This window comes from Apus apus, chromosome 19 (assembly GCF_020740795.1).
Source record: "Apus apus isolate bApuApu2 chromosome 19, bApuApu2.pri.cur, whole genome shotgun sequence".
Lineage (NCBI taxonomy): Eukaryota > Metazoa > Chordata > Aves > Apodiformes > Apodidae > Apus > Apus apus.
Genome location: NC_067300.1, coordinates 1678675 through 1706175, shown reverse-complemented (window position 1 = coordinate 1706175; position 27501 = coordinate 1678675). Strand labels below are relative to the sequence as shown.

At 45.9% G+C, this 27501-nt stretch overlaps 1 protein-coding gene across 1 annotated transcript in view; it reads right to left on the bottom strand.

Annotated features, from left to right (window-relative positions):
* The window catches only part of PNPLA7 (patatin like phospholipase domain containing 7), a 127483-nt gene that overhangs the window by 34766 nt on the left and 65216 nt on the right, over positions 1-27501 (bottom strand). Inside the window, exons 23-26 of the mRNA XM_051636457.1 lie at positions 18965-19028; positions 17372-17540; positions 16096-16278; positions 15317-15435 (exon numbers count right to left, since the gene is read on the bottom strand). Of these exons, the coding sequence (XP_051492417.1) occupies positions 15317-15435; positions 16096-16278; positions 17372-17540; positions 18965-19028 (535 nt within the window). The remainder of the gene's footprint in view (positions 1-15316; positions 15436-16095; positions 16279-17371; positions 17541-18964; positions 19029-27501) is intronic.

The following is a 27501-nucleotide window of genomic DNA, read 5'->3' as shown; positions in this document are numbered from 1 at the left end:
CAGAAGCAAGCATTATGAATGCAGAAACCTTCCAACAGACTCCCCAAGGATCCTAGGAAATGCAAACCACTCAGCCTGGCTTCAGGATGAAAGGCAGTGATAGAAACACAGCAGCCAAGAATGAAGCCAGTGGATATGAGAGGGAAAAATCAACATGGCTTTAGGGAGCAATGCATCAAAAAATCTACTAGGGTTCTTCCAAAGCAGCCAAGAACAGCTGGATTTCAGAAACCTTCTCACAAGTTCCTTTTCCAGTGATTTTTCAAAGAAACTCAGCCATCCTGGGGTCACAGGATGGGTCACTGCATGGATTAATAATGAATTTGAAGATGGAAAACAAAGGGCAAGAAGAGACAGTGATGAGAAGGTAGAACTTTTGTCTCCACACAGGCCCAAGAAAGGGGCAGATGAGGAGGCAGTGTTTGAGGATGATACAAATTCCTTCAGGACAGCAGGTGTATTTCTTAACTTCAAGAATCACAGAAGGAACTCAGAGCAATGATGGAGTCAACAGATGAACCTCAGTGCTGATGGGACAAGAGAAAAGCAGAAGCAGCAATGCCCCTGCAGCAGGGAGCTCTTCACAACCCCCACTCACACAGAGATTTTGGAACCTCTGTGGATATCCTCTGAAAAATATTCACCAAGTGTTCTGTGGAAAATCAGAAGGCAAACCAAAGAAACCAGAATAAAACAGTCAACACAGGAACACACACCCATGGTGCACCAGCATTTTGAGGACTGCAAGTCAGCTCAGAGTTCTCACTCAAAATAAACAGCAGAGCTAGAAAATGATGAAGAGGCACAGAAGATGCATCACAATATGGAAAGGGATTCACATGAGAAGGAACTAGACTCCAGTCTCTGGCTGGGGAAGATGATGACTGGTGGGAGACAGGCAGGGCCAGCCAGTGATACCATCATGCAAAAAGTTTCATGTAAAGCAAAGAATGTAAAGGAAAGAATCTACACACAAACATCTCTATAAAGCACATATTGGGGAAGCCACCATTACCACATGCTGAAGAGACCAGATCCCACTGGAGCTACACGTGGACTGGTTGAACCCAAGGCACCAGGCTGTCAGTGACTACTAAGCACAAAGAGTCAGAGCTGCAGCCTTGCCCTCAGGAAGCTCAGAGCTGCTAATTGTTCAAGTGCTCATTTCTGAAGCAATCACTACCACCTACCATCAGAAAAGACAGAACACTTGATGTTACCAACAGTGATCCCCTAAAGGGAGAGGGATCCCTGTCCATTCAACAGAGCCACTGCAGAAGGAGAGAAGTCAGCAGTGGAGGCTGATTGCCTCATCAGTAGAAAATTATGTCCTCCAGTTTCAAATCCTTTGTCCAACTAATATCAAGTCAGTCAATAACCTCATTCCACCTGGATGGATGCTTTGCAGTCTAACCCACAGAGCAGTAAAATCCTCTTTTTCCCATTTTCATCCCATTTTTCTGTTCCTGCACAGTTTGCTCTATTTCCATCCTCTTCCCCCTTGCTGTTTACATCCTATAAATACTTACTAACAGCTGCCAAGTCCACCATAGGTGTCATTTGGCCAAGCTATGCTGAACACATTCTTTCCATCTAAATAAATCCCCTCCAGCTGCTGAAGTGCTTTGAGACAGGTTCTCAGTTGTACTGCTGTAAATGACTTCAATGACAAATCTGTGCTGGCGTAATCCAAGAGCAGAAAATGCTTCCTTTAGCTTTCCTCTCCAAATTCTCCTTCCCCTGCTTTGCTATTACTTCTTCTTAAGATGCCTGAAGTTGAAAGAGTTGTATTTTTATCCCTGCCAGAGGAGCCCATTGTTTTTAGGCTCTTAGATCACAGCTATTTTTGCAATCTGCTCCTTGTGCCTGGCACCTACTGCAGCCTTATCCCTGCATGTCCATCCCCAGCTGACACTGAGAGCTTACAGGGTCCAACCTGCTTTCTGGAGAAAGCTCGCATCATGTGGATTTGTTAAGACATTTTAAGTACTGGAAAGCATTTCCTGCTCAGAGGGCAATTTTAAACTGGCCAGGACTAGTTCCAGTCTCCCTTTAACTTCTTCTGAAACTGGATCTTCTCATTCATGTGTTCATTCAACCACAAGAGAGATGTGTTGAGATGACTCCTTGTTTTTATTTTCCTGTGTGATGCCCTTGAATGAATAACAAAAGGTTATGATTACTTCCACTGCCAAGCCATCACCTCTGTGGTGCAGTCCCTGCCAACATCCAGCTGCACGTGTAACAGCCACGGATCCCCAGCAGATGCATTGATTTCAAAGCACTGACCTACGAGATGGGAATGAAAACACTTCTCTTGCTTGGAAAGGGACCTCCTGTGCACTGCCAGTCTAAGTGATGTTTCATTTACACATGACTACAACGCTACTCCCATCATCCTGAACAGGAGCATTTGTGATGGAAGGTATTTGTGCAAACTCCTGAAGAAAGCCCAGTGTGCCACCCCACCCTGTCTTTCCCTGTACCACCCACCCTCCTGAAAGGTACAGTTTTCCTCTCCCTTCCTACAGCTTCAGGCCATCATTACAGGAGCAACATTACGACGTGAAACTTCTCAAGCAGTTGGTTCTCTCTTGGCCACTTCTCCCCAGCTCGGGGTGCACACAAACACGGGCTGGCTGCCCAGGGAAGCCACGTCCCAGGGCCAGGCAGCCCCTCCCCAGCAACCTGCCATGGGCAGCAACTGTGCTGCAAGGGGAGAGGAAGAGGAAGGAAGCCAGGAGCCAAGTCCTTGTTAACAGCATACAAGGATTTAGGTGAGACTTTAGGAAGGAATTCTTCACCATGAGGCTGGTGAGACCCTGGCCCAGGTTGCCCAGGGAAGCTGTGGCTGCCCCATCCCTGGCAGTGTTGAAGGGCAGGTTGGATGGGGCTTGGAGCAGCCTGGGCTGGTGGGAGGTGTCCCTGCCCATGCAGGGGGTTGGATCCAGATGATCTTGAAGGTCCCTTCCAACCCAAAACAGTCTGGGATTCTACAATTCTATGAAACAGGGATTATGCACTTCTTGTAATACCAGGCACAATTTCACAGGGGATCTGTCCCATTTCAGAGTAACATCTTAAAATGCAGGTGTTCAACAAGAGGAGTACAAAGGACAGTGGCTTGTGCCAACACTGTACACACATATCAGTGCCAGAGCACTCCTGTGGAGTGGAGAAGGGATGGGGAAATCGGTTACCTGGCTGACATGGAGCTGAATGTCACTGCACAGGAAAGGAGGAAGGGGGAGGCCACCCAGACCTGAGGAAGGAGCTTCTCAGATGCACAGCACGTTGCTGGAGCTGCACACACTGCTGCCCTTTGCCTAACACCACTGGTGCAGCTGAACGGACCATTTCCCCTGCCAGGACAAGCACCTGTCCCCTGGACAGTGACAGGGACTCCTGGCACCAAAGACAAATGACTTGGAAGATTGCTTTCAAATAATTTGCACCAGAACCCAAAGATCTGCCTAAGTGCAGAGTCTATCTATTAACAACAACTCTTTTTCATCATGTATCACTCCCTAGGACAGGCCTGATTAATTACTGCCTGTTGAGGAGAGAGAGGAAACAGCACCCACCAGTTTGAGGAAGAACTGGAAATAGAAGCTACGTTCCCCCCAAGCCCCTGCCCACTGCCTCACAACCTGACCTGAGCCAGCAAGTCCTGGGCTGCCCTCGTGCATCAGCTGCCCCAAAGTGCCACTTACTGCCCTGCTCATCACACTCATGCTTAATAGGCTTTAAAAGCCTCCCAAAGCAGTGCTGTACTTCCTGAACTCCAAGCTCCATTTCTTCCTCACTACTAATGGTCAGAAATAGCTGAGTAGGGAAAGGAATTACAGGGTTGAAGACGTGCTTCCTTGAAATAACACAGCACAGCAAGCAGAGAGCACAGACCTTCTGCCAGAAGGTCTCACAGGAAAATTCCTGCTCCTGAAACAAGCCCTTGCTTTCATCCCCCCAGGAAATGCCACTGGCATGTGAGTGTAACACAGAGGCCAGAGCACAACTGATAAAAGGAAAATTCCTCAGTGAGACGTGCATGTGTCTGCTCCACACGTGCCTCCAGAGCTCAGATTAGATCTGACTCTCAGGAAGATGTCAGCAAATGCAGCAGGACAGCTCAGATTAAAGTGTCAGCAGGAATACCTCTGCATTCAGGTCAGGGGGCTGAAGAAAATACAATTAATGCAGAAACAGAGACTGTGCACCAGCTAGGTTTAACATACCAACAGAATGTTGCCTGTCAGTGTTTGGAAGAATAAACATGATACCTGAGCACACAGAGAGGGGACTTTTGTTTTTCAGACTGTGACTACCAGAGCAGCAAGGCAAGGCTCAGCCTGGTCACGCTGCCCACCTCCAAAGTCCACTTGAGTTTCAGAAAGGAACAGAAAATACAGCTCAGGTATTCACCCTCCCCAGCACCCACCTCTGCTAATTGACTCATCAGGATGAAGGAGATCTCTCTGAATGCAATGAAAAGATGTTATTTCCTTTGGTTAAAAACAGGATTAAGGTCATGGCTGCTGCAGAGCTCTGCTGTCTCTCTAACCGAAGCCTCCCTGGGGCAGGACACACAGCTTGCTACATCACTTTCCTGATGTAGTTAAGTGGCAAAGCAAGTAGAAAACCAGAAATTGCCAAGGGGACTTTACTGAGCTCCTCTAGAGCCTAACAAACCTGAATTAAGGCTCCCTCATAACCTTAAAACTCCTGAAGAAGCAAAGCCACATGAATAAAACCAGCTTTTCCTTCATGTAACAGCTTTGATTCAAAGCACATTGCATGCAGTCATTAGATCACCCAGCTTAAGGGGTAAGCACAGATGAGTATGTGTGTACTATCTCCACTTTATAGAGACATGCAGAAGTGGTGTGTTGGCCAACAATTCCCCCAGTGCTGCTTTGAAAGAACCAGAAGTGAACTGAAGGTGACTGAGCTTCAAGCCCACAGGAAGGGACAGTCCAAAACACCACCAGGCAGAGGGGCTGACCTGCACTGCTGGGTCCCAAAACTGGTGCTGGTTATGGAATCAGCAGGTCTCAGACCAACAGGTAAGCTACATCCACTACATGACTGTTCCCTGCATGATACCTTTTGTGGTGGTGGTGGTGGTGGATACCTCCTCAGAGCCACGCTGGGGCTGCTGGTTGCATTGGGGGGAAGACCAGACACTAATGAAATGCAGGGCTCTACAGTGTGGTGCCTAGAGAGGTGAAATAGAAGTTTGTCCTCTATATAAAAAGAAGAATCTTTGGTACATGTGTTGTTGCTGATCCCAACACGGAGTGGCACACTCACTGACTTGGAAATCAAGCAAATCTTCCCCAAGTTGCAACTACGTTATCTCTGATTTGGCACCTTCAATCATCTGCAACAGTACATATAAGGGTCACTTTTAAACCTAATTGCACTTGTATTTTTCCAATAACATTATTTCACAGCTTTCCTGATCATAAAACTTGCCAGTATCATAAATTTGCCAGAACAATTTCAGTGACTAAGCTGTCAGTTCAAGAGGATAACAGAAAGCTGCATTACTTGTGCACTAACAAGGAGGTTTCCAATCAGGACAAGATTAATTAATGAATTAAGCCTCATTTCTAAGCTAAATAAAGGGAATAATCCCACATTTCTGGGTTCTCAACTCAGCTACCCTGAAGAAAGCTTTCTCCTTTCCACTGCCCATTTTTACAACTGTCCTCAGTTACACACATACTGATCCAGAACCCTGAATTCTTCCCATCTTCCCCTCCATTAGCAACAGCCTCGTTTCATCCTCCCACTTCACTTTGCCCTCAGATTCCCACTATCTCCTTAACTCAGAGATAAGGAGCCATTTTTCCTTCAGCCTTGCCATGCTACAGAGATTGCACCTCATCCCTGTGCACTCAGGGAAATGACACCATGTTTGGCAGAAGCACCAACTCCTCTTTATCCCAGTCCCACTGATTTCCTGCAAGAAAATCCAAATACTGTGTTCTTTTAGCACTGATCTTGTTCCTGCTTTATACACTAATTTTAGAACAAGCTTTAAACAAGGAGATTTTTGCCTGACACAGAAGTAAACGAGCAAAAGCTGTTCAGCCCTTCCAGGAAGGCTGTCAGGTCTACCCAGTGCTGGGCTGTGAGGGGATCCACGAGGAAACCACTGGAGGGGAGAAAACAAACAGAGTAAATCAGAAAACACCAAGGTTGCTCTGGTGAGTGCATGCAGAAGGGGGGAAAGGCTAGATAGCAAACTGCACTCCCCATCACTTTCCTCCTGGGGATGGCAAACAAAATCCTGTCTCTTGCTGTGAGCCAAGAAACAACTCAGTTATCTGCAAAGAAGGAATTTCTTTGGAAAACAAATGTATTCTCCTTCCCTCACCTCTTTGAGATTTCTTTGTGAAAAGTCTTTGAATCCATTTTGAGCACAATGTCTGAGAGCTGCAGAAATAAGACAAAAGCACAGAACAGAAGGCTGTGGCTGCTCTGGAAGTGCTGAAGGGCAGGTTGGATGGGGCTTGGAGCAACCTGGGCTGGTGGGAGGTGTCCCTGCCCATGCAGGGGGGTTGGATCTAGATGATCTTGAAGGTCCCTTTCAACCCAAACCATTCTGTATTATATGGTTCTATGATAACTTCACAGAATTTAACTGTGATTTTCCTTCTCCAATCTCCTTTTTCTTAACAGGAGAGCTCCTTGCCCAGATAAGGTCAGACAGAAATTCCTACAAATCACAGCAATGCAAGAGCTTTGCCATCTTCCTGAAAGCACATGGACTTTCAGAACATTGCAAGTGCTATGTGGAAAGTGCTCCCTCAAACTTGCAGCTCTGTAACACAGCACACATTTTTTTTCAGCTGATAAAAAGAGGTGCAAAAGCAGTAACAAGAGTTGAACCACAACTCCACCTTCTCCTTGTTTTATTTCATGTGTATATCCAAGTACAGCTGTGAGTTCGGTGGGCTGAAGACTTGAGATCAGGACAGACCAAATAAATCCTGTGCAATTCATTTTATTCTATTTTTTTTAAGGAGATGGCTCCCAAGCTCCCACTGCTTGGAGGATTTAATAGAAGCCAATCAAATCTTCAGCCTCCATGGGAAATGGGAGCAAATGAGCAATTACATAGGTGCTACAGCTGGAGAAAAGAAAAATCAGATCATTAAGCATTACATGGGTGCCCAACCATATGAAGATGGCTTTTATGTGCACGTGATGACCCAATTATTACACAATTCACCCAACAATTTGCTTTCAGATGTGAAAATTCTGCCTCAAAGTGCAGTTGTCTTAAACATGAGCAGAGCCCTGCACCACCAGGCAGAATTGTGAACAGATGCATAAATATGATTCATCTGGCTGAGCTCTGGGGCTCTACACAAGATGGTCCATCCCTGAAGAAATCAAAGCAAAGCCCCTTAGGAACAATTACCCCGCAGTCTATTACCAACCACTGGCAAACAAAGCCTGAAGCCTTCAGCAAGGTCTCATGAGGTTTTCTCAACAAAAGCAAACACTCAGAACTCACTGTTTTATTTTTAGGACATGTGGGTTTGTTTGTTCAAACAACCTACTCCAGGACTGACCTGGATAAGACTCAAATTAGGTATCCAAACATAAGTTACCATCCTTTCCAAGGTGATCTTTCTCTTTCAGCCTCCACAAACCAGCACCACAAGTAAAACACCAAGTCAAAGGTGTCATTTTATCTTTAAGGATAAAGAGTTCAGACTCTTCTCTGCTACTTTAGCTCCTGGATATTGCCCTGAAATCAAATTTGCTTTTTGAAAGACAAATGGAACCCAGGGACACTGGAATTCAGATTTTGGTTTGATTGATGTGCACATAGCAATGGATGTTCTACCAACAACATGAACACACACAGGCAGGGCACTTCTCCAAAGACCTGTATGAATAATTACAAACTCTGAAGCTCCATTCATCAATCTGAGCTTTAGAAAGGGATATAAGGAAAAAATTACAACTCCACTTTACACTGAGATACAGACATCTATCTACACACAAAAAAAACCCTATTACAATTCTTCAAATTCCTTCCCTTCCTCCAAAATGCAGCTCCCCCAGCAGCAAGCTAAGGGTAGGTGAGGGAGGGTGAAGGCTGCAGGCTGACAAATGCAAAGGGTCACCAGGATTTACCTCGGGACTGCCAATTTTCTGCCCTTACAAATGTCAAAAGACAGATCTGGTCTGCTGTACAAAGGGATCACTTTAAAGAAAGTGACCTGCAGGAAGGGTATTTCAAGTATTCAGTGGTTTTTTTCTTCATGACACAAAGCAGATTCAGCCTCTTTCCTATTATTTTGACAGGTCCATATAATGCAGCAATCTTGCTTCATGCAGCTGCTGGACAGGAAGCTTCATTCCTCTGCTGGAAAGCAAGGAGGGATAATTTTTCAAGTTTCTTTCATATTTTGATTCAATTTCCTGACACCCTTTACAACAATACCAGGATGAGGAATGGGATCCTTGTAGCTCTGCTTATTCCTCAAGACCTGTCTTGCCACAGAACAGGGAAGCAGAGCCCTTGCAGGCCATCTCAGTATCTAGAGCAAGCAACCAGAAATTAAACAGGAATCTCATGGATGCTGCCTTACTGTATCATGGGAGAGAAGAAGAATAAACAGGAATTGCAAACAATCCTCACTCTTATCTTGCATAAGTAGAAAACAGGGAATGGTGTGAACCGAGTGCAGAAGGACCCAACCTGTGCCAGGCTGGCTCTGTGGGGGACTGCCAGACACCAGCCTGGGGACAGGGATCTCAGCCAAACACAAGCAGAACCCAGCAGCACTGACCACTGGTCTCCACACCCCCCTGGCTGCTCACCTGCCTGAGGACAGGCTGAAGCCACCTTAGCCCTGGCAAGGCCACAGATGGAATCACAGAACCACAGATCGTTTGGGTTGAAAAAGACCTTATAGATCATCTAGTTCCAACCTCTAGACCAGGTTGCTCCAGGCCCCATCCAACCTGCCCTTGAACATTATAGAATCATAGAGTGGTTTGGGTTGAAAGGAACCTTAAAAATCATCTAGTCCAACACATCCATATCACATCACCACATCCAGCCATTAACCTGCCCATGACACCAGGAAGGCAAATGCACCCCATCCCCAGGTCCCCAGGACCCCACATCCTACAGAATGGGTTCCAGAGACCACTATTATGGAACCTGTTGGCCTCTTCTACAGAAGCTCTGCACCACGGGAGATGACACCAGAGCTGGTGCTGCCCTGAACTGGCCAGGGACTACATGCTTTGCTTGTGTGGGCTCTTTGCTGCCCAGAACAGGCAAGGATACAGTCAAATCTCAGCAACCCTTGCAAAAATGTTGACCAAATATCTTGACATTGTACTCAGACAACACCAGCAGGGTCACCAGCAGCCTGGTTACTCCTCAGCCACTGCACACTGGAATAAAGAGTTAACTTTATCTTAACAATTGGCCTGGATGTCAGCTTCAAGCAAATTCCCCAGACATCCACTCCATGAGAGGAGAGCAGAAATCCATACACAATTAGAGACATCAATACCCTCCTGAAGCCCCAGGCAATTCCTAGTGCTAATGGTTGATACTTCTCTTCCGTGCAAGTGCTTCAGAGCACCTCACAAAGGATGACCTGCACAGATGCCAAAGCTGAGTTGGCAAATGCCTTGTTTTCCAGAAGGAGAACAAGTTATAAGGATTTAAGTAATTTCCTCAAGCCCACTTGGAGCTCAACCTTATCAGAGTAAAATCCTGACTGCCCACTCCTCCAGCTCAGGGCTGCAGTAACTCACAACACCATGAGCACCAGGAGAGGCTGTTGTTGCTCCTTCACAGCTATCCCAGGCAAGGTCAGAATGAAGAACAATGGTTTTATGATCAATTTTATTTCATCATTTACTTCAGGACAAGTGTTTTACCAGATTATGTTTTCTGAATGCTTCACCATCTAATTTTTACACTTTTCTCAAGCTGTCAGCGCTTGGTTTACTGTGAATTTTAAGCACCGTGTGAGAGATAACAAATGAAGGGCATACCTGTCCCCCACTAGAAATCACCAAGAGCAACCTTAAACACTGCCATCTATAATCTATTTGCCAAATACAGTGTGGTCCTGAAGCTCACTGCATGATCTGGGAATTATCAGCTCCCCCAGGATGGCAGGAGCAGTTGGCAAACTGCATTTTTTTTTTGCAATAGGTGCCTTGAGAGAGCACTTGAAATAAGGAGTGAGAAAGGAACTAAAGGGGAGATATAAAATTGACAAAGAGGAATGGATGTGGAATGAAAATGTGCAAAGAAACTGGATAATCTCAGAAAAGGAAAGTGGAGACTTAACAACCTAACAGAGACATGGCCAGCTGGAAGAAGACAAAGGGTAAATAGATTTCATGTAACATTTGGATAGGAATGGAAGCATGGAGAAGAGGATATTAAGCAAGTTCTCAAGATGAGCATAATTTTTATTCTGCAGCATAAGGACCTGATCATACCAGCACGTTTGGGCTCCAGAGATCCCCATCCCTCCTACCCTGAGGTGCCCCTCATTGGACTCAGTCTGTGTAATGTTTTGAACACAGCAAAGGAGCTGAAAAACATAGCTGTGCTCCAACTCAGGTGAGGAGTATCAAAAGTCCAGGAAATTCCCACAGGATTTTATTTCATCCCTTCTGTAATCTCAATATCGAGTATGTTTAGGATCCCACAGGGAAAAATCCCTGCCCTGTGCCCTGATGACAATATTTTCCCTGCACGCCTTGGGAAGCGGCTTCTGAATTCAGGCAGCAAACTCCTCCCTTCTCCCCCCACACATTCTTTTAGCAGCACATTGTCTGGGTGCTTCTGGTCAAGTTTATTAGTCTAAAAAAGCAACTCCACTCATGCTTCCAGTTACTACCCTGTATTTGAGGTACCATCTCCATTTCAAGCACTGCAGCTCTGCAGTAGCAGCTTTAAGGCAACATCTACGCACACACTTCTCCCTGATGGGAGTAAAAGCCTCGTTTCTTCAGTTATCTATCTTAGTTGAGGAGTAAGGATAAATCTTCCTTTACTGCTGGAACTGAATCCAAAGCACCTGCACCATGAAACTTCACACAGCCTCCCCAGGAGATTCTGTTATTGCCAGAGACTGAACATCAGGGTTTCACGCCGCCGCTATCACCTGCACAGCAGGAGGAGAAGCTACAGCATGGAAAGTGCATGGTCTGCATCCTGTGAGCAAACTGCCCATCCTGAGGACAGCACTTTGTCATTGGAACATTACTTTCACCTCAAATTTCAGCTTTGTTTTCCTCAGATGCTTTATCACACCCTGCAATGCCAGCTCCACCACTGCCCCACCAGCCTGCTCCACCCCATGGTGTCCACACCTCCCATCCTTACCTCTTTCAATACAGCCTAGCAGGCTCCCTGAGCTTAGACATTTTCTCTGCAGTCTTTGCTGCAAGTCTTTGTCCCAGTGCAGACTAAGCACAGATAAGTTCTTTGTGTCTTTTGGATAAACTGCAGTGCCAAGGGATCAGTGTCTGGTGGCAGAGACTGTAAGCAAGACTGATGAGCAGGTTGTTACTCAGACTTGCCTGAATAAATGGGAGCTGCAGCCACAGATAACAAATGCAGCAACAGGAAAACCTCCTTGGTTTATTTTTTGTGGAATCAGGGGTCTTGGAGTCAAACACTGAGGGTGGAGAAGGCAAATGTCATTCCCTGGGAGCAGATAATTATGGGATCTGTCTCAGTCTTTTCCTCGTGGGATAAAGCCATGGAATCAGAAGATAAAGCCAGGCTTTAAAGAGCACAGAGACCCAAGTCAGGCTCAATACAGCCACCCATAAGGGACCAGGTGGTAGATGGACCTGCACATTTGTCCTTCTCTAAAAAAGCAGGGAGTGTGAGCACCTTGCACATGGCACAGGCTGCAGGAGCACAGCAGGCAGGCAAGGCAACAAGTGGGCTCAGCCACGAATATCTCCATAACAAGAAAGGCAAAACTTGCTTCTCCTGCTCTGCTGCTTTTATCCTCCCTTTTCAGAGAGCCAGAGCTGAAAATAAAAAAGAAAACACAGAAAGAGCAAGGTGATGAAACAGGCCAGCTGCCTAAAATGAAAAGGCATGAGTCAGAGTCAAATCCTGAGAGTCAGCAAGAAAGTGCTGGGGGAAAAACACTACTGGATAGATCAAGAGCTGAGGTGAAATAAGTTTGAGGAGAAAACTAAATGGAAAAAGGACAAAAGAAAAGATGCTCTAATGAAATAGGTACAAATATTTCAACAGCAGCTCCTCAGGGAAAGCTTAAATGCTCTGCCTGAAGGAAAGGGCAGTGGAGGGAAGGGAAAAGCAGGGAGTGCTGTAGAGCCCTGTCCACCCTGCACCAGAGAGCAGGGACAGGGCAGCACGTGGGGACTCCCACTCCCTGGGACCATGCACATTCATTCCCAGCATGAGCATGCAACTGATCATTATGCCTTATTTTAGACAGCACACCCAAAAAAGGTAAATAACTTATTTTAACAACAAGTCTTTCCTTCTCAATAAGCGTATCTTATGTGCATCACGTTTTTGTATCCTGTGTCTTACTGCAAATACAGTTTCCTATTAAAAGGGCCAAAGAGGAACAAATCTCTAATGCTTTGTGTTATCCCATTATGCCCATGTGGAACAGGCACCTTGGACTGAATCCACTCCTAGAATAATGACATTAAAATCATCAACAAAGCTTCCCATCACGATTTTCCTTTAGTCTCCTGCAACAGCACGACCCATTTTTTTCCCAAAGCCCTAAGGATTCCCAGCTACTTCTGTATGAATTAGTTACTCCCCACAAATTTTAGTTTTCAAACAGCTTTGCTAAGACAACTATAGAAAACCAAAGAAAGGGTGGGCTGGATGTGGGATGGCTAAAGGTCACGAGAAGGGTTTATGCCTTTGCTGCAGGGCTTGATGTGTCATTACTCTTGCAACTACATTTCAAAGCTATTATTTTTCTAAATGCAAATCCCCTTTCCTTCCCTCAAACTCCACAATGTTTCTAACTGAAATTAAGTTAGCACTTAGAAAAGAAAAACACTATAATTTTAGTACTGTATCACTTCAATTTGTTTTATTTTTTTAGTCATAAGAGAAGGAAAACCTTTAGTTCCTGTGAGCCTTTTGTCATGACAAACCACAAAGATAATTACTAGGAAGCTGCTCTGGTAAAACCTCCCAAACTGACTTGTCACTGGGAAGCCAGACAAATATTCCCAAAATAACAGCTCCATAATTGATCTCACTGGCATCACAGATCATGATACCTCCAACAGAAATACCCCCCAGCCAGCTCCCTGGAACTAGGAACTTTTCTCAGATTTTTGTGCCCAGGATGATTTACTCTTCCAGAACCAGGTGGGAGCTTACTTTGTGTGGTGTATTATCCAGACACCAGATCAAGTGTTTGTGCAGTGACCCATCAAGATGTTTTTAGCTGGGACAGGCTTTAATGACAGGATGATTTTAAATACCTAGTGCACAGTCCCTTGAAGGTGCCTTGTTAATAGAGATGAGGACGTATGGAATCACTTTGACCTCCAAACCTTCCAAAGGCAGATTTTTACAGAGTTCAGGGTGACGTGATGCTCTCTCCAGAGTCTTAATTACAGTTCCACTTCAGAAACAACTTATTTTAAAATCCCAACATTATGCCTAACCCGAGTTTGTGGCACACAAGCACCTCTCCCCTGGAAGCACAATGCTCACACCATTCACATGCCGGGCTGAGCCCCCAGAAAAAGCATTTTAGACCATGACATAAATAAGGTTTCAGAGAAAGAAGAAAGTGATCATATTTATCCATTCCTCCATTTAATTGTCCTGAAGTCCTGCATGTATGCAGAAATGAGCAAATTAATGGCTAATGGGAGACGGTCACATTGCTGAAGGGGTGGTGTGTGTCCAGAGAGCCCAAAGCCCACACAGGAGCAGTGCAGCAGGTCAGCTTTGTGGAGGAGGACAACACAGGACCAAACAACAGACTCAACAATCCTGCTCTTTCTTACCTCTGCTCTTGAGAACCAGCAGGTGGTAGCTTGAAAATTAAGTAGCAGAACAAAACATAAATAGTTTGGCAAAATATTACAGCAGCGTTCACAGAAGGAAGCAAGGAAGGGAATGAGCAAAATGTGCTGCCAGAAATACAGAAGTGCACATATTTTAGCATGACACAGGCTTCAGCAGAGAGAGAGATGCCAGATTACAAGAAACACCCATGAGTGCATCAATCAATTAGAAGCTTCCTGAGATCTCCAGATGAAGCAGAAGCTCCCCTCCTCTGCTTGACTTTGCATATCCCCAGGATAGTGCTGATTTCAGAAATGAAACACTGAAATCATTTGAGGTGAGGAAACTGAAAGCATGGAGGATGGAGGCATCTCTGCAGCCACAGCACTGGCTGCCTCAGCATCAAGTGACTAATCAAGAACAAGCTGTCACAAAGAGCTTTAACCTTTACCACAGTGAATATTCCTTCCAAAGCATGCACAAAAATGTGGTATTTCCACTGATTTAAATAAACAGGCTATGTGCAAATTATATTTTATCCTCAAGTGCAGTATTTTTAAAGAAGGGCTTCAAGAACACGGTGATGAAGATGACAAAGATGGTGCTGTCTGGAGACAAAGTGCTATCAAATTGCCTGTCTGCCTCAACATGGAATTCTCAAAGTAAAAATGGATTCTAAAGAAAAAACATCAGTAGTAATTTCTTGTCAAAGTTCACGCAGAATTCAGATGGAATTCTAATAAAAGTGCTCAGCACACACCTTGCCCCCATGTCTGCAAAAATACAATCTTTCTGTAAAGTAAGGCTGTCAGAAGTGTATGGGTACCTGGGGTTTTGGGTGATTATAAAGAAGAGAACATTCTTCCATCAGAGGACATAATTCCTCTTGCTGCTCAGACTCTGAAAATCCTTGGGGGGCCTCTGAAATATTGTGAACCAGTTTCTCATAGAAGAATCCACAGGGGAAAAAAATATTCATAGTGTAGGCCAACAAAAAGAAAGAAGTGTGGTATTTAGTGCCCTAGTCATCTCCTGGTATTAAGCCCAACTTATGAGAGGTCTCAAGAGGTCACAAACACTCCTGTTCCTTCGGCAGAAATCCAGGCACAGCAGGTTAGGTTTGTGGAACAAAAGCAACTCCTCAATGTCTCCCCCAGACACTGCTCAGCTTACAGGACACCTGATACCCTGGAGCCTCCGTGGCAGCCCAGGGATGGTGGTGCCCTAGGACCTGGCAGCAGGGCAGCAGTGTGCCCAGGACCAGCCACCCACCTCGCTCCGCCGCCCCCGAGCACCAGCGCGATGGCGTTTCCGGTCAGAACACGAGCCAGGCGGGAGAAGTCGGAGTGACGGTCGGGTGGCTTCTGGCAGACGCGCTCGTACATCTCTATCTGCAGAGGGGAGGCAGAAGATGGTCATTCCACAGGCAGGGTAGAATCCACACTGCCAGCTAACAAGTGACTGTTAAGAAATGGACAGGTGTTCTTCAAAGGAAAGGAGGGTTAATGAACTTGCCAGGCGGCTCCAGTGACCACACATGTCCCACTTGTACGGTAGCTGGGAGAGCTGCATCGTAGTGCAGTGTTTTCTCTGGAGCTATTTCACTTTCCTGACAAGGATGTGAAGCTACTGGGAAGCATCCCAAGCCTGCCTCTGCTTTACCTTCAGCATGCTTCCCATGGGGATAGAATCATTGAATCGTTTTCGTTGGAAAAGACCTTGAAGGTCATCAAGTTCATCAGTTAACCCAGCACGCTGCAAAACCCTCCCAATCAGAGGACTCTACTGCAGGTACACACCTATCACTGGGACACTGAGATAGTGCTCAGTGTCTGCAGCCAAGTGTGCATCCATAAAGAGGACAGGAGCCCCTTATCCCTGCTTCCTACAGTACGTTGAGGCCAAACAGATTTAAAGAGAACATCATCTGCGCAACAGTCACACACATCAGAATATCATGTAACAACATGACAGCAGATTAACTCTGATACACAGATCACAAGTAAAGTACTACAGCTGAGGGACCAGCCACCAAAGCAGGAATCTCTTACCAGCTTGGGCAGACTTCTTTTGGAGAAGACTCTGCGTGGACAGCGGAGGTGAAGATGAGCAGAACACCAGCTCCGCATGTTGAGCCATTCCACGGTCCGGGAAGGGAGAGGCCCATCCTCCTTATGGAGCAGGACAAGCTGCTTCTGGGCTCGCACCGCCGTGTTCTCCAGCATCCTCTCCAGCTACAGCACATTAGACACAGCAAAGGAAGGTCAGGTCTGCACTGCTCCAGGGCCAGGTTAGCAGAGCTGCGCTGGGAAACGCAGACATACAGAAACACACCCATGTACCTCTGAGCCCTGCTCCTCTCTGAGCTGGCAGGCAGACCAAGACTGATTTGGGCAACTATGCTGCAAGCTGTGGGCTTAGATGGCACACAGAACTCCAAAATCAGACAAGGATTCACACCTGACTACTTAAAAACGAATGTTTTTTACCTAAAACAAATACCACCAAATGCACAGCACAGACACACACTGTTCATGCAAAAAGGGTTTGCTTCCCAAGCCATGCTTTAGCCTACAGATGTTTAGCATGTTTTGTTCTTTCACTTCCAAACAGATCCCTCTTTTCTCCTTGCATTCCTTGTTTTTATTTTTTTGTTGTGCTAGGCAACTGCTGGAGATTCACTTCACTGAGCTCCTGCCTCCCACACACACTCATGAAGAACCAACACGACACACAAGAACCCTGCAGATGGTACCAGTCCCAGGCCCTTTGGAGGTCAGACTCTGCACTTCACTTAAAACACCACCCATGACCTCATTTTTCAACTTCTTGCAGAATTTATGTGCCTGGTCAAACAACTTTGGTAATAAAATTATCAAAAATAAAAATGTATAGCAAGGGGGAAAACAAACACCCCGCAGCTTATAATCTGTAATAAAATACATTAAAATATTCATACAATACAATTCACAGCTGCTTTTTCCTAAGCATATGCCATGAATTCTATCCAGACAGAAAATAATTTCTTTATCTGGAGATCCTGCAAAGAAATTCTGGACAGAAACACAAAGCTTCAGAGCAATCTGGCTTTTGATCTACCAAAATGACTCTTTAGAAGAACTTAGCTGGAAATACTTCTGTATAAAAGTTGCCATTTCAGAGGATCCTCATTCAGTTCCCTTTCTATTTATAACACACATTTCTCAGGAATGTTGCATTATTTATGCTTCACTGGGTATTAAACCCGGGAAAACTCATGAGCATGAAAGAACCTTCTCTGATCTGGAGTGCTACCACTGCCAAGAGCAGAAGGAGCCATTTCCACACCTCTCCCACAGTGGGCTCCTGGTCTCCCAGCCCCACGATGAGGATGCAGTCGGCCTGGCGGATGCAGCGCTGGGTCCAGGGGGTGAGGCTGCTGTCTGCCTGGTACAGCACGATGCGGTGGATGTCCTCCTGCTGCCCCAGCCAGCTGGTCAGCCGGTACTCGTGGGTACTGGGGATGAGCAGAGGGGAAAAAACATCACAACAGAATCACAGAAGGTCAGGGGTTGGAAGAGACCTCTGAAGATCAGCGAGTCCAACCCCCCTGCCAGAGCAGGACCAAAACCAGGGCAGGTCACACAGGAACACATCCAGACAGGTCTGGAAAGTCTCCAGAGAAGGAGACTCCACAACATCTCTGGGCAGCCTGTCCCAGGGCTCTGTCACCCTCACAGGAAAGAAGTTCTTCCTCATCTTGAGGTGGAACTTCCTGGGCTCCAGCTTGGATCCATTGCCCCTCATCCTATCTCAGGGCACAAGTGACAAGAGCTTGTCCCTGCCTTCTCGATGCCCTCATGTATTTAGAGACATCAATTAGATTCCCCCCTCAGTCTTCTCCTCTCTAGACTGAACAGCCCCAGATCTCTCAGCCTTTCCTCATCAGGCAGGTGTTCCAGTCCCTTCATCATCCTTGTAGCCTCCCTTGGACTCTCCCCAGTAGATCCCTGTCCCTCTGGAACTGGGGAGCCCAGAACTGGACACAACACTCCAAGTGAGGTCTCACCAGGGCCAAGTAGAGGGGTAGTTAAACAGTTTTATATCACAGTTTCTGACAGACTAGAGAGAAATCTTACATGTCAAGCACAAAATCTGGAGGGTGTCAGGGACCTGCACCTCTTGCTCATCCAGCCAAAGAACCTGCCCACATTTCCAGGGTCATGCTCCCTTTATTTCTCTGTTATTTATACTGTTATATACACACACAGAGGAAAGCAGAGGCAGTGATGGGTAATTTCAGTAAGACTCCCACGCATCCCTCAGAATGAGAGAACTGGTTTTGTTCAGCCTTGAGAGACTCCTCCTTTGGGGAGACCTTATTACCATGTACCAGAACCTAAAGGGTGGCTACGAAGAAGATGGAGACTCTCTTTTTACAAGGAGTCACATGGAAAAGATGAGCGGTAATAGGCACAAGTTGCTCCTGGGGAGATTCCAATTGGACACAAGAGGGAAAATTTTCACCATGAGGACAGTCAGACATTGGAATAATCTCCCAAGGGAAGATTACATTGGACAGTTTTAAGACTCAGCTTGACAGGGTGCTGGGCCATCTCATTTAAACTGTATTATTACCTAGAAAGGTTGGATCAAATGATCCTTGAGGTCCCTTCCAACCTGGTATCCTATGGTTCTATGAGTACACAATAAATACCCACTTGGAGCAGCTCAGCTTTTCCAAGTGCACAAGTGAGAAAGCAACAATGGAAAAACCCACCCCTATTTGAGCCAGACACTCCTGAAGCACTGCTGTCTCAAATGCCTTGATGAGAAAGCACAATGTATGCTAGAACACAGGATTTTATTCCCAAACACACTATTTCTAAGACCAGCAGAGCATCTTCCTGCGTTTTTCCTAAGTGCCACTGAGGCCGGTACCTGTCCAGCGCAGCAGAGCCGAGGCGCTGTTTGATGTTGTCACTGGTGAGCAGCAGAGCAGGACCTGGAAGAACAAGAAGTTTCACACGTGAACACCTGCCATTCAGCTCCTGACAAACTGGAGAACATGCAGCTGTAACAAATGCAGTTCTGGCAATCTGCACTGAAGACGGTGACAGATCAGCATAGTGAGCAGAGCTGTTGTGGAATAGAGCTGGCACAGAGTCCTCAGGCTTATCTACAACATCTCCCCATTCTCCACATCCCCTGAGCTCTGTTCCTGCATTAGGCTCAGCCTACAAACTCCTCTATCACATCCCTCACTGTCACATAGCGTGACAGTTCCCACTGCAGCCTCACAAACACTGCATGCAGAACATATATTCCAACCACAGAAAGCCCAGGAATCCAGCTGGAGACAAGAGCCATTTTGCTGACCTATGAAATAGGTAATGCATTCATCCTGCACCAAACCAACTCCCCAGATGGATCCTAAAGCTCCCCACAGCAGTACAATTTCTTACTCAACATACCCACAGGAGCCCATCCTTGGAGGATGAGGAGCAGAAAGAGACTCCTAAATCTGCAAGACACAGTCTGACCCACTGCTCAGACAGGCACACACACCTGCCTACAACATTATATACAAGATGAATTTTGGTGCACAGAGAGTGTCTTGCAGGCACTTCAGTTCCTTTTCCTTATTAGCAATTCTGTTCCATCAGCAGCAATACATGTTACATGTGGTGGAGGCTGCAGAGTAACTGCAGCTAAATACAAAAAAAGCAAAGCAAACTTAAGGGATTAGCCTCATAAGAAAAGAAAACAGCAGCTGTCTCATTTTGAGAGAGAAATTCACATTTACACAACATGAAAGAGCAGTTGCTTGGTGTTAACGTTTTCATAATGTAATCCTTCATTTTTTTCATTAATAAAAGAACTGAAATGTATGTACCAAATAACAAAACACTTAATGATGTGAGGTCTCTCAAGGCATTAATAAAGCAGCAGGGCTTAATGTGTTTAGCAAAAATCAAGGAACCGTGAAAGAGCAAGTTGATAAAAGGCTGCAATTCCACACTTAGATGCTCCAAGAGCAAAAACCACAAGCCCAGCAACTGGAGCCAGACCTCCTGGCCTTCAGGGCCAACTCGTTTTCCCCACAATCCTCGATTCCCCCCACGAAGGCTTCACTCTATTTTAACATACTTCAGAGTTAGACTTGAAACAAACCCAGAGTGTGATTTTTCATCTCGTATTTTCAAGCATCCAAATAACCTTTGCTCTTTGTTATACTGATGAGGAAGGAAAAGCAAATAAAAATGGAGAAAAATATCCCTTAAGTTGAGACCAAATGCTAGAAAGTAGAGGCTAGGGAGAAGGCACAGAAAAGAGGATGACTTGAAAGTAGAAATTAGCTTCCTCATCCTCCAAGGAAGTTTATGGGAGTTGGCTCCTCTGAAAGGATCAAAGGCAAAGCAGAGGGAATTAGCTACAGGTGGGGTAGCACAACTCTAGATGGGATAAAAGGATTAAGAGAGGTCTCCCAGAAAAGATGAAGACAGCAAGGGAGAGAGGACAGGTAAGCTTTGAAACAGCACCTAACAGCAGAGTTATAGTTTGTCTTCACTAATGTGTCAAAGTTCTCAGCAAAGCAGAAATGATATGCAGTCCAAATATTCTTCCAGGATCATAGAATCATAGAATCCTAGGGGTTGGAAGGGACCTCGAAAGATCATCTAGTCCAACCCCCCTGCCAGAGCAGGGTCATCTAGAGTGCATCACACAGGAACGTGTCCAGGGGGGTTTTGAATGTCTCCAGTGAAGGAGACTCCACAGCCTCTCTGGGCAGCCTGTCCCAGGGCTCTGTCACTCTCACAGGAAAAAAAAATTTCTGATATTCACCTTAAACCTCCTATGCTCCAATTTGCATCCCTTACCCCTTGTCCTATCACTGGTCATCACTGAAAAAAGCTTAACTCCATCCTCCTGACACTCACCCTTTACGTATTTGTAAACACTGCTGAGGTCACCTCTCAGTCTCCTCTTCTCCAAGCTCAAGAGACCCAGCTCCCTCAGCCTTTCCTCATCAGGGAGATGTTCCACTCCCTTCAGCATCTCTGTAGCTCTGCCCTGGACTCTTTCCAGCAGTTCCCTGTCCTTCTTGAACTGAGGGGCCCAGAACTGGACACACTACTCCAGATGCGGCCTCACCAAGGCAGAATAGAGGGGGAGGAGAACCTCTCTTGACCTACTAACCACACCCTTTCTAATGCACCCCAGGATGCCATTGGCCTTCTTGGCCACAAGGGCACATTGCTGGCTCATGGTCATCCTCCTGTCCACCAGGACCCCCAGGTCTCTTTCTCCTGCACTGCTCTCCAGCAGGTCAGCCCAGGATACGTGGCTTACAGAGCTTTACAACAGTGGTGGAAGTTTAGCAGGCAAAGATGAACAGCCAGGAATGCAAAATGAGATGAAGAATGTGATAAAAATATTAAGAGACACGAACAACGAGATGGACACAGTTTGTTCCACCTCTGCATTTGCCTCTCACCTCCCTGCACTTGATCACTGAGATCCAAGAACATCATTGAGGGATCTTGGAGGGCACCACCCTGACCTGAGGCACTGGGGCACCTGTCCTAAGGGGAAACCATTAAACCCAGTGATCCAGCAGCCACAACACCTTTTACACAGGTGAGGCAGACATCATAGAACTGAGTGCAGCTTTACCTTAGTCAAGGTGATGACTACTTCACCCACAGATAACCTGAATGGGGACAACACATCCCCATGAAGCATCAAAAGACGCTTGGAGAAGCATATGACTCCAGAAATCATGTCCTCTCACCTCACCCATGTATTTGGAAAAGCAGCAGTCGGCAGGACATGACACAGACACGTATGCATGGGCAGACAGGCCTGTTCCAGGAGGAGCCTGCCCAGCATCCTCTGGCACACCAGCAGCACGGGACCATAGCGCCCAGACCCCCCACTCATGTCCAGCACAGAAGATAATGATGCTTCAGCCAAACCAATTCTGCTTTGCTTCAGAAATAACAACATCTGCTCTACCTCTTCCAATTTCTACCAAGTTCCCCATTAATCAATCATTAAATAACCCTCTATTAACATGATGAGCAACACCAACATATGTGTTCTCAAATGCATAAAACAGAATGACAAAAAGTTTATTTGACCTGAACTGATGAGAGGAAGCAAGAAATAAAAATTATTCTCAAGTACCCCTCAAACAGCCACACCAGCAGGCAGTAATCATGGAAACACAGACTGGTCTGAGTTGGAAGGGACCTTAAAAGATCATCCAGTTCCAACCCCTTGCATGGGCAGGGACACCTCCCACCAGCCCAGGCTGCTCCAAGCCCCATCCAACCTGCCCTTCAACACTGCCAGGGATGGGGCAGCCACAGCTTCCCTGGGCAGCCTGGGCCAGGGTCTCACCACCCTCACAGCAAAGAATTCCCTCCTAATGTCTCACCTACATCTCCCTGCTCCCAGTTTGAAGCCATTACCCCTCATCCCTTCACTCATTAAATATTCCTAAGCCCACAGTGCCTTCTCTGACTGCAACCAGCAGATTGCTGGGGAAGAGTATTAGAGCAAGGAGACCTTAATGATGCTCTTCAAGCCCCCAGAAATTTGCAGCTCATTAATTCCTCAAGCCAGAGGTGCAACTTTTAGTAGCCCCCAGGGGATTTTTCTTTCAGTGAACCCACTGGGATTCTGAATCCCTGCTTTCATGTGCTTTAGGCCAGAAAACAGGCAGGGCAGCAGTCTTACCCCCAGGCACAGAGGATCATGATTCATGGGGAAACCTCATTGGAGCATCTAAATTGGTACTCCAGAGCCTCTGCTTTTCAGTACAGAACTACAAGTCCATGAAAGAGAAATGAGGAGAAAAAAATGCTGGCAAACACCAGAGCGCAGTTCATTTTATCTTTTAAAGAACATAAGGCACTCAAGGAAAGGTTGAGACAGCCCCTCAGGGAGGCTTCCAGCTCAGATCCTGCCCCAGTAAAGAGACAGAAGTATCACAAAAGAGACATAACTCTTGCTTTCTTTCCAAAGATGAGCATGGTACTCACTTCTGTAATTTTTTACTTCCCTGTAACACCAGTTTCCTAAAATGTGAAGGAGTGTGAATCCAGTTACCCTAGCTGTAAGTCTAATAAAACATGGTCAAAAAGTTGCTCAAAGAAATCACAGAATCCTAGGGGTTGGAAGGGACCTCAGAAGATCACCCAGTCCAACCCCCCTGCCAGAGCAGGGTCACCCAGAGTACATCACACAGGAACATGTCCAGGGGGGTTTGAATGTCTCCAGCCAAGGAGACTCCACAGCCTCTCTGGGCAGCCTGTTCCAGGGCTCTGTCACTCTCACAGGAAAGAAGTTTTTTCTGATGGAATCTCCCATGCTCCAGCTTGCACACATTGCCCCTTGTCCCATCACTGGACACCACTGAACAAAGCCTGGCTCCATCCTCCTGACACTGCCCTGAATGTGTTTGTAAACACTGATGAGGTCACCCTTCAGTCTCCTCCAAGCTCAAGAGACTTAGCTCCCTCAGCCTTTCCTCATCAGGGAGATGTTCCACTCCCTTCAGCATCTTTGTGGCTCTGTGCTGGGCTCTCTCAAGCACTTCCCTGTCCTTCTTGAACTGAGGGGCCCAGAACTGGACACAATATTCCAGATGTGGCCTCACCAAGGCAGAATAGAGGGGGAAGAGAACCTCTCTTGACCTACTAACCACCCCCTTTCTAGCCCACCCCAGGAGGCCACTGGCCTTCTTAGCCACAAGGGCACATTGCTGGCTCATGGTCATCCTCCTGCCCACCAGGACCCCCAGGTCCCTTTCTCCTACCCTGCTCTCCAGCAGGTCAGCCCCCAACCTGTACTGGTACCTGGGGTTGACTGATCTCTGATGGCCGTGAAATGGCTGTAAATCTACCTGGCCTGGAAAAAAATACACAAGAAGCTACTGCCCAGTATAAAATGCACTGTGGGAAAAGTGTTAGCACACCAAACTTACTTGCCTGGACTTAATAAAATAAGAATTTTTATTTGGCCTAATGAAAATCTACAAAATTATGTGTCAAAGAGACAGAACTGATGGATGAGTTGGATGCCTCAGTGCCAGAAGATCTTGGCCAGCAAAAAACACCAAGTTGTGCCAAGGTCCAGGCACTACATGAAACAGTTTGCATTTCAATCTAATCTGGGTGTAAAGGGAAATTCAGGCAGAACTAAAATAAATTTTAAAATATCTCCAGTAATTTATTAATATATTTCAGTCAGCTTTCCAATACATTCTACATTTTTAGATATTAAAATAAAGCTTGTGTTTTAAAGGGCAGAAAGGAAGGAGAGAGACACATATGTTGGATTTGAATCCCTCTCTACTTCAGTTTGAAATCATACACGACCAGAGGGCTCCCACATATACCCAGGATCTGCACAGCCATGTGGTATCACTTAGCTGCTCTTGGTAGAAGAACAAAAACAAAACAAAAGTCAGGCAAATAATTTTTAAAAATCTGAATAGTGCAGAAAAGCTTTTTGATGAGAGATGCTCTCAGCTCTGCCAGGATTAAGGGGAAAAAAATACTAAGAATAATAATATCAAACACCATGAACCTTGACATTAGCATTCATTAGCATGGTTATCCCAACCTGAAACTTCACAGCAGTAGGAAGTGTCCACGTTCATTTCACCCCAGTTCAGAAGTGGAACAATCTGTCCCTTCTTTTTAGAAGTTCTCTATCCTACACCCTCCTTCTTTGGAGACTCAAAGCCCAAGATTCAAAGAAAGGGTTTTACACCAAAGCACCAGCAAAAGAAGCAGTGACAGAGCTTCTGGCTCACCATGCTCTGCACCTCAATGCTTAGATCTTCTTTTACATCCGTACCTGGCTCAAGATGAAGGCAGATTTATGTCAATTTATTGCTGCCAGATACCAAGGAACTGCTTCACCATCCAGCTTTTAAGAGAGCAAATGCCATGGAAACATGAACATCCCTCAGAATTTAACTGGGACACAGTCACTGTCCAGAAACAGTATCTGAATGTTCATAAGCCATAGAAACACCCAGTCTCAAAGAAGGCAGCACCAACGTGCTGGGTAAAGCAGTGGGTGGTACCACCCATGGGTGCTCCCTGCGTGCTGAACACAGCACAACTGTCCAGCCCAGCATGGAGATCAGTCTGGGCAGGTGAGGGGTTCTCATTGCAAATTGGGGGAAAAAAAAAAAAAAAAATATATATATATATATATATAATTAACCTCACACAAAAGAATCAAGCAAGCAGACCAACATGTCCTGCCTCATTACAGGCAAAAGTGTTTTGGGGAAGAAAAATAAATTCTAAACAATTTTCCAACTTCTATATATATTAATTCATGGTGTTAAGAAGCTTCCACTGTCAGACTGAGATATTCTGCCACTATTTTTATACCCCTTTAATAAGATGGAAGCAGTTAAAAATTACACACAAAACCCCCCAGCTTAACCCACAACCAGCTCCAGCTCCCAGCACTGACAACAGCCTCACGATGCCAGCTCCACAAAGGGAAAAGCCAACTTCAAATCTCTTTTGTAGGCTGTGTGGCAGCCCAGTCTGAATCCCAAGGCACAGACCCCAGGAACTGCAGGAGATGGTACCTCACGATGGTTCTTGCCACCACCTCACGTCTACTCCCAATTTCTTCTATCCTCTTGTCTCCAACCTACAGCAAGGGGATTCTAGGTGTCACTGCAATATTCATCTAAGTTAATATTAACAGGAAGAGCAAGGCATGTTCTAAAATAACATACGAAGTTGCAACAGAAAGCTAAATCCAACTGATTTAGCCTCACAGAAGGTCAGAGGCACCAAGGCTGCTCTCCACCAGTCTGGAACAGATTTCAAGCCCAGAGCAATGAAACAATATGGATCAAATGTGAAGTCAAGTGTTAAATGGCAACATCTGATAACAATTTACAATTAAACAACAAGTTTATCCTAGAAAAACCAAAAGGATAAACAACAAAAATAAGCCAACAGCAGCAAAACTAAACCACAACCCCCCTTCCTGTCAAAATTAGGAAAATATGTACTGAAAGAGACTTCTTTAAGAGACAGATTTTCAATTAAGCCTTCTCCAGCATGTTAAATAACCCCTCTCATTTCCATAAACACATGTAAAGTCCAATTGTAGCTCACACCCAAACCCCAGGTGCCCATCAGCCAATCTGGCAGCCAGAAGCAGGCTCACCAAAACCCCAGTGCAGAGCTGCTCGTGTAATGTTTCCATCTCCCACATGGAAGTGGACACAGTACTAATGGTCAGAGGAATACTAAGACAATCCAAAAATAATGTGAAATTTTGCTTCACAATGCTGACTTTATTACTCATTCCATTTTTTAATGTAAGAAGAGGACCCAAGGGCTGGAGCAGCTCTGCTCTGGAGCCAGGCTGGGAGAGTTGGGGTGTTCAGCCTGGAGAAGAGAAGGCTCCAGGGAGACCTTAGAGCAGCTTCCAGTGCCTGAAAGGGCTACAGGAAAGCTGGGGAGGGACTTGTATAGCAAGAGGACATGGGGGAACGGATTAAAACTTGAAGAGGGGAAATTTAGATTAGACATTAGGAGGGAATTCTTCCCTGTGAGGGTGGTGAGGCCCTGGCCCAGGTTGCCCAGGGAAGCTGTGGCTGCCCCATCCCTGGCAGTGTTGAAGGGCAGGTTGGATGGGGCTTGGAGCAACCTGGGCTGGTGGGAGGTGTCCCTGCCCATGCAGGGGGTTGGAACTGGATGATCTTTAAAGTCCCTTCCAACCCAAACCAGTCTGTGATTCTATAAAAAGTCCAAAGAAGAATCATTCCAAAGAAACAGCCTCTTTCCTCATCACAAAGCACCACCAAGCATGGGCACATTTTGCCATGCACCAATAAGGAACACCCAAAGAATGTACAGTCATAGGATGAAGGAGACAATACAAAAGTTACCAGAAAAAAAGAAAAAGAGAACACTGCTTCTGTTAAAAAAAAAATTGGAAAAAAAAATATAATAATAATAAAAAATAATTAAAACATTTAATAATAAAAGTACCGGCAAAAAGGTACCAGTAAAAACAAAGCCTGCACAAAAAGCCCCCCAGGGCTGCCCAGCACACACCCAGACAGTGCAGAACATTAACTCCCCACTGTCCCTGAGGGCTGAGGGGCTGGCTGAGCAGCAGGCCACCCTCCAGGCCAGCACACCAGGCCTGCCAGCTGTGTTTTGCACCAGATGGGTGGCTGTGTTGTCACACAACACTTTCCTCTTCCCACTGCAGCCATCTGCTCCATTTTGGCAAGGACTTCAGGTGCCAAGGTTGCACAGTACCATCCTGAGCTGCCAAGCACTACACAGACATCAGCTGAGGAAAAGGGAAGGGTAAGCAAGGAAAGGCCCAGTGATTGTAACAAAACCCCTCGTTTGTTATATTCACTATCTTTCAACTAATATGGTTATTTTTACTCTGAACAGTCCATCTAC